This window comes from Bubalus kerabau, chromosome 19, assembly GCF_029407905.1.
Source record: "Bubalus kerabau isolate K-KA32 ecotype Philippines breed swamp buffalo chromosome 19, PCC_UOA_SB_1v2, whole genome shotgun sequence".
Classification (NCBI taxonomy): domain Eukaryota; kingdom Metazoa; phylum Chordata; class Mammalia; order Artiodactyla; family Bovidae; genus Bubalus; species Bubalus kerabau.
In genome coordinates, this window is record NC_073642.1 from 58625429 (window position 1) to 58633257 (window position 7829).

Below are 7829 nucleotides of genomic sequence, written 5' to 3' on the forward strand. Positions count from 1 at the left end.
AAGCTGAAAAGTCTCACCCACTGCTGATTTGTATGAATGAAGAAAGAACCTTATCTAGCCATAACGTGGAGACACTTAACAAGCCCAAATACAAAAAGATTCCAAGAAAAAAAAAAAAAAAGAGGCTACATCAGAGGAATAAGAATTATATTAGATCACACTTAGCAGTTACACTAGCTGCTAGAAAACAAGGGAATAATGCCTTTAAAATTCCTTTAAAATGCTAGAAAACAAGGAAATAATTTTGAGTCTAGCATTGTATACCCAGCCAAATTAGCAATTAAGTGAAGAGCAAAATATTTCTTTTATGGATTGAAGAAACATATTACTCACAGACCCTTCCTGAAAGAATTGCTTAAGGAATTGAAATAAGAATGAAACAAAAAAAATAGGAAGCAAAATGAAATAGGAATCCAAAAAGAGGAAGAAATCAGGTAGTAGAAACGAGCAAATCAAAAGAAACCCTAGAATGCTAGTTTCACAATAAGCCTAAAAATAAAATACTGTGAAGAAACTAAATCATCTTAGGGAGTAGGCAAGGGTTCTTATATTATTAAATTTGAAAATCACAATATACCATTTTTCCTTCAAGAATTTCCACAGTTACATCACCTTCTTTACTGGATCCAAACACTCAATTTGATCCTGCCATGATTATTTTTAGATACTCGTTCTTGATTTTAATTTGGGGAATTAAATTATCGACAATGCATAGAAAATGTAATTAACATTAGAAAACAGAGTATAAACGTTATAAATTCCACCAAGAGAAGTGATGGCACGTAGAGAGATATGGTAGGGAGGAATGAAAGATAAAGGTAAGTTAAGTCTAGCTGTGTTCACTATGCTTTAGCTTGTATGCATAGTTGCTCAGTTGTGTTCGACTCTTTGTGATCCCATGGACTGTAGACCACCAGGCTCCTCTGTCCATGGGGATTCTGCAGGCAAGAATACTGGAGTGAGTTGCCATGCCCTCCTCCAGGGGATCTTCCCAACCCAGGGATCAAACCCAGGTATCCTGCATTGGGATAATCACCATGGTGTGATCACTCACCTAGAGCCAGACATCCTGGAATGTGAAGTCAAGTGGGCCTTAGAAAGCATCACTATGAACAAAGCTAGTGGAGGTGATGGAATTCCAGTTGAGCTATTCCAAATCCTGAAAGATGATGCTGTGAAAGTGCTTCACTCAATATGCCAGCAAATTTGGAAAACTCAGCAGTGGCCACAGGACTGGAAAAGGTCAGTTTTCCTTCCAATCCCAAAGAAAGGCAATGCCAAAGAATCCTCAAACTACTGCACAATTGCACTCATCTCACACGCTAGTAAAGTAATGCTCAAAATTCTCCAAGCCAGGCTTTAGCGGTACGTGAATCGTGAACTTCCAGATGAACAAGCTGGTTTTAGAAAAGGCAGAGGAACCAGAGATCAAATTGCCGACATCTGCTGGATCATAGAAAAAGCAAGAGAGTTCCAGAAAAACATCTATTTCTGCTTTATTGACTATGCCAAAGCCTTTGACTGTGTGGACCACAATAAACTGTGGAAAATTCTGAAAGAGATGGGAATACCAGACCACCTGATCTGCCTCTTGAGAAACCTGTATGCAGGTCAGGAAGCAACAGTTAGAACTGGACATGGACCAACAGACTGGTTCCAATTGGGAAAGGAGTATGTCAAGGCTGTATATTGTCACTCTGCTTATTTAACTTATATGCAGAGTACATCATGAGAAACGCTGGACTGGAAGAAGCACAAGCTGGAATCAAGATTGCTGAGAGAAATATCAATAACCTCAGATATGCAGATGACACCACCCTTATGACAGAAAGTGAAGAGGAACTAAAGCCTCTTGATGAAAGTGAAAGAGGAGAGTGAAAAAGCTGGCTTAAAGCTCAACATTTAGAAAACGAAGATCATGGCATCTGGTCCCATCACTTCATGGCAGATAGAAGAGGAAACGGTGGAAACAGTGTCAGACTTTATTTTGGGGGGGGGGCTCCAAAATCACTACAGATGGTGATTGCAGCCATGAAATTAAAAGGCGCTTACACCTTGGAAGGAAAGTTATGACCAACCTAGATAGCATATTGAAAAGCAGAGATATTACTTTGCCAACAAAGGCTCGACTAGTCAAGGCTATGATTTTTCCAGTGGTCGTGTATGGATGTGAGAGTTTGACTGTGAAGAAAGCTGAGCATTAAAGAATTGATGCTTTTGAACTGTGGTGTTGAAGAAGGCTCTTGAGAGTCCCTTGGGCTGCAAGGAGATCCAACCAGTTCATCCTAAAGGAGATCAGTCCTGGGTGTTCATTGGAGGGACTGAGGCTGAAGCTGAAACTCCAATACTTTGGCCACCTCATGCACAGAGTTGACTCATTGGAAAAGACCCTGAGGCTGGGAGGGATTGAGGGCAGGAGGAGAAGGGGAGGACAGAGGATGAGATGGCTGGATGGCATCACCGACTCGATGGACATGAATTTGAGTGAACTCCGGGAGTTGGTGATGGACAGGGAGGCCTGGGTTGCAGAGTCGGACACGACTGATCCACTGAACTGAATTGAACTGATCTCGCATTGGAGGCGAATTCTTTACTGTCTGATCCCCACCCAACAGAAATCGAGATACTGTGCGCCGTGGGGTTAGGAAGTTAGGCAGGGCGGGTAGGGGAGAGAGCGGTGTGGCATGCGTAGGAAGCAGGGCCTAGGAGCATAGGGATGGTGCTACGCGAGGAGCGTAGGTGGACTGAGGCAGCGGGTACGTGCGTAAGGTCTGGGCTCAGCAGGGCGCTGAGCGGAAGGGGCGTGTCAGGGGCGGGGCTTATCAGGGAGCGGGGAGTAGTATGCCCCCCCACCTCCTGTGTCCCCAGAACATGCGCAGACGATTCTACTGCCGTGTTTTGAGACTCGCGAGGTCCGACCGCGAGTCGCCTCGCTTCACCTCACGTCTCCTCACCGCGCTTCGCGTCTACGCCTGGCTTCGCAGCACCGGACGAATCATGCCGCGCATGCCCGTGCTCTGCGTGTTTCCCCGCCGCCGTGTGACCCTGCTGCTCCTGATGCCTGGCCTGCGCATGGCCCACTTGGAGCCTCCGCGCCACCGCCCGGTGTCGACCGTCGTGAGTTGGGGCCCATTCTCCCGGGCGGCGAAGGCGGGACGCGGCGGGCGGAAGCGCGTGGCTTAGGCGGGAGCGCCCCGACGGGTGGAGGCGAGGAGGACGCGGCCGCTCTTCGGGTGGGAGGCTTGGGTGGTCCGGAGGGCTCGGAGGCCGCTGGGGAGCTGAGGCGCCGTCGCGCTGAGGGCGCTGGGGTTGGGCCTGAGGCCCCAGGAAGCGGGGACCTCGAGGAGCGCGAGGGCCTCAGAGAACCGGACCTTCGTTGTCGGTACCGTTTTGGGTGCGAAGTTCGAGGGGCAGAGCCGTCGTTGCACCTCAGAACATCTCCCACTTTGATAGCGCCCTAAATTGCCGAGACCTAGCATTTCCCTAAAATGTGGGAAATCTCGGGGCAGTGTCTAGCTTCCAGATTTCAAAGGTCAGAACGGGGGCACCAGGAGGAGGAAAATGAGTTTTCCTTAGAAATTTCTACTGGGTCACTTAGGAAGGGAGTTCTGCTTTTTAGGTGCCACCGGGCCCCCAGGTCGAGGACCACAGCCAAACTCCTCTGAACGTTTGAAGCCGTTTTCCACTCCGGAAGCCGCCCTCCTAACAGCGCTGTTGGTATCTTGTTCCAGGAGGTGGCTATTGCACTTGTGGTGTTTTTCACCGCCTTCTTAACCCCACGTGGGTACGTGCTGAGCAGCCTGGACCAGTTCAGAAGAGAGTAGTGCAAGAAGATGTGGAGCAGCTGTTAACGTCCAGCAACTTTCAGAAAACGCTGTGGACTCTTTAAATGAGTAAAAGTGCTTAATTGAGTTGATGGTGCAACCATTGTGGGTGTTCACTTTCCTGACCATATGCTTATGGTACACATTTTGCACTTTTTTAGTATGGTGCATTAGAGAAAGAGTGCGCAGTCATTTAAAAATGTTAAATAAAACTGAGAAACTTGTTTATGCTTGCTATTATGTGTGATCACAGGTTTTTCCTAAACATCGTGAAAGCTGATGAAATCTACTGAATTAAAATACAGTTGACCTTTGAAAGGTGGGAAGGGAAGGGAAGGGAAGGATTGGGGGGAGGCAGGAGTGGAGGGGAGCAGGGGAATTAGACTGCTGATCCTTTATGCAGTCGGAATTTCAAAGGTAACTTTACAGTCTGCCCTCCAGTATCAGCGGTTCCATATTCAAGGAGTCGACCAACGTCGGATCCTGTAGTACATAGCATCCTGTATGTAGTACATATTTACTGGGGAAAAAAAAAGCTTCACATGTTGCACTTTCCATGGTGGTCCAGTGTTTAAGGTTCCTGGAATTCCAATGCAGGGGTGCAGTTTACCCCTGGTCTCTGAACTAGGATCCCACATGCGGCCAAAAAAAAAATCCCATATAAGTGGACCTGTATTGTTCAGGGGCTAATTGTACAATAATGAGAACTTTAATGAATGATCAGTCTTACTGAACTTTTTTCTTCTCTGACTTGAGCTTTATGAGCTTTATGTTCTAATGTATGCGTCCACATACTCCAAATAATAGCAAAGGACTGGCCTACGTTTATGCTAGCTGGGAAAGAATATTGAACATAGGAGTCTTTAACATAAAACTGGAGCACTTAATTTTATGAACCACTTACTTCACACGTATTTATTGAGTATTCTCATGGAATAATGCTATAGGAAAATGGTAGCTCATTTTGGTGAACAGACTGAAATGGTAGCTCATTTTGGAGAATGGACTATTGCCCTGTCTTGTTAGTTAATTTTACATGCATAAAGGTGTCACTTTCAAAGTATAGTTGATTCTTGTTACTTGGGTAGTTTTATTCTGTAGTCACTGTGAATGCTGAATTAGCAAATACTGAAGCACTGCTCCTAGGGGAAATACAGGCTTAGGTTTTTGTGAGCCTCTGGTCACAATATATTAATATTTCGCCACCTATCAATATATATTGGGCTTCCCAGGTGGCGCTAGGACTGAAGAGCCTGCCTCGCTATGCAGGAGGTGCAAGAGATGTGAGTTCTATCCCTGGGTAGGACAGATTCCCTAGAGTAGGGAATGGCAGCTCACTCTAGTGTTCTTGCCTGGAAAATGGCATAGAGGATCCTGGCTGGCTTTGGTCCATGGGGCCGCAAAGAGTGGGGCACAACTGAGCGACTGAACACTTTGTCAGCGTATAACCTTATATGTCTTTCTGTTTAAGGATACCTTACTTTTAATCTAATTTTTTTTAATTAATTTTTTTCAAGTGTAGTTGATTTATAGTGTGTTTATTGCTGTACAGCAAAGTGCTTCAGTTATATATATATACATTCATTTTCATGTTCGTTTTCATTGTGGTTTATCACAGTATTTTAGTTCTCTGTACAATACAGTGTTGCTGCTCCTGCTAAGTCGCTTCAGTCGTGTCCGACTCGGTGCGACCCCATAGACAGTAGCCCACTGGGCTCCCCCCGTCCCTGGGATTCTCCAGGCAAGAACACGAGTGGGTTGCCATTTCCTTCTCCAATTCATGAAAATGACAAGTGAAAGTGAAGTCCCTCAGACCCCATGGATTGCAGCCTACCAGGCTCCTCCGACCATGGGATTTTCCAGGCGAGAGTACTGGAGTGTGTTGCCATTGCCTTCTCCCACTATAAACTATATTTTTATAAAAATATAAAAAATATAAAAAATGTGATGCTAGGTAGATCATGGCAAGGATGCTTGTTTACAATAATGAGTCAAAACAGGAAGGCAGAACATAGCCTTGTTTGATGTTAGCATTGAGCAATTCAAATTTTTCACCACCCCGGCTTGTCTGTAAGTGTTGTGAAAGTGTTGTGAGTATTGATTTGGGGATTGCAAATCAATTTTAGAAAGTAGGGTTTGCAAATATGGACTCTACAAATAATGTGAATCAAGTGGAATTTCTTGGAGGAGGTCTTGCTCCTATTTGTGAAATGTTTGAGGAATTTTTATTTTGAAATTTTAAGAATTTACAGTACGTTCTTTTGGGAAGGATTAGTGTGTAGAATGGGCTTCCCAGGTGGCGCTAGTGATAAAAGAGTCTTCCTGCCCATGTGGGAGACTTAAGAGATGTGGGTTCAATATCTGGGTTGGGAAGATCCCTTGGAGAAGGAAATGGCAACCCACTCCACAATTTTTGCCTGGAGAATCCCAAGGACAGAGGAGCCTGGCAGGCTACGGTCCATAGGGTTGAAAATAGGCACAACTGAAGTGACTTTGCATGCACGCACGAAGTGTGTAGAAACTTTTCGTTTCTTCAGATTAAATTTTTGTGGAATAGTTTAAAATGTGAGTTTGGGGAATAAATGAAGTAGTTCAACTTGATTTAAAAGTGAAATTTGCCAATAAACTAATGATTTTCTTGGTGAGACAGCCAGTTAGTTGTAACATATTTGACAGTGATATCATTGAACTTTATCAATAGAATTTTATCTATATCAATAGAACTTTCACTGTTTCTTAGATGAGTACTTTATTGGCGAACATCTAGTAGGTATAAAGTTCTGGTATTTGATAAAATAGCTAATCATCAGCATATAGATACAATGCCTATCTATTTCATCTCCATAGCCAGATTTAAAATTTCTCGAGGAAGTGTGAGGTATGACAATTTTTTAATCCTTAGATGTGGCATAGTGGATAAATAAAAATATTTACTATTTGATCAAAAGACTTAAATTGGTCCTTCAATACACAAGCATTTGGTGAGCATGTGGTCTGTAGATAGGAAAGCAGTTCTTACTGTTTTTCTAACATTTAGCTCAATACCTGGCACATGTTCTGAGCTCTTTTTTTGTTTTAAATATATCTGTTGAATGGTTAAACTGCTGATATGACAAATAGGGTTCATCTCTTTTGCCAAATTCAGCCTTTTCTATTAGTGGCTGTGTGTAATTCTGTGTTAAGGAAGATTATAGAAGAAATGGAATAATTTTAGTCAACAGTATAAGTAAAATGTAGCATTTATATTGACTAAGCTTGTCAGTTTTTCCTTGATAGGTTTTGGCAAATTTATAGAAATTATAAGTTCAGGTCTTTAGACAGGGACTTATAAAACATTTGTAATGTTTATAAGCATGATGAACACAATATTTGTAAGCATGATAAATACAATATTTGTGGCAAATATTTGTATCAAAGATTTTTACAAGAAAGGTTGATAATTATGAAATACTTTTATTCTGAAAGATTGAGGTAAGCCATTTTTCAATACAGAAAAACCATTTTCTGCAAAGTTCCATTTATTTTTAAAGTTCTGTTGCTATGGCAAGTTGCTGAATTTGGGTAAATCGTTTTACTTCTGGAAGGCTGTTTCCTTTTCTGAAAAATGAACAGGTTGACCTAGACTAGTGATTTTTAACTTTTTGCTTTATTCAAATCAATATGTCATCATTGAAAGATTCTCTGGCCTGCTGTGTAAGCAAGGCATTAAAATTTTTTTTGAACAGTAACCTAAGGTTATTCAGAATTAAACTTTATAAATCAAGTATTGATTAAAATTTATCCTGTGTATAATTTATGCACATATGCATAAACATGTACATTCAATACGATGTTTGAGTAGGCCCATCATGGGGAAAATCACTTCTATAATGTCATACTCATTTAGTCAGCCTACACTTTTCTCAGCTTTCTTACTTCATTGTTCTCACCACACTTTTACTTGGCCTCATTTGGACTTCTACTCCATTCTTTTCTGTGAGGAACCTGCTGTTTTTCCTTTTTTAC

At 42.6% G+C, this 7829-nt stretch overlaps 1 protein-coding gene across 2 annotated transcripts; it reads left to right on the top strand.

The window, feature by feature from the left end:
- The first annotated feature begins 2761 nt into the window (after positions 1–2761).
- On the top strand, positions 2762–4059 carry LOC129633756 (cytochrome c oxidase subunit 8C, mitochondrial). 2 transcript variants are annotated; one of them, XM_055555668.1, is made up of 2 exons: positions 2762–3117; positions 3620–3761. In XM_055555668.1, exons 1-2 carry the CDS (start codon positions 2842–2844, stop codon positions 3671–3673), a joined length of 330 nt encoding a protein of 109 aa, XP_055411643.1. In that variant the 5' UTR covers positions 2762–2841; the 3' UTR covers positions 3674–3761. The 2 variants fall into 2 exon arrangements, with proteins under 2 accessions (XP_055411643.1, XP_055411641.1); XM_055555666.1 differs by having other exon boundaries at positions 2780–3117; positions 3732–4059.
- Positions 4060–7829: the final 3770 nt, after the last annotated feature.

What these genes read in the sequence shown, in the direction of transcription:
- LOC129633756 (XM_055555666.1), top strand. Translation starts at nt 2,842, where the DNA reads ATGCCCCCCCACCTCCTGTGTCCCCAGAACATGCGCAGACGATTCTAC. An exon ending in ACCGCCCGGTGTCGACCGTC is followed by an intron (nt 3,118 to 3,731) that starts GTGAGTTGGGGC and finishes ATCTTGTTCCAG; the next exon opens with GAGGTGGCTATTGCACTTGT.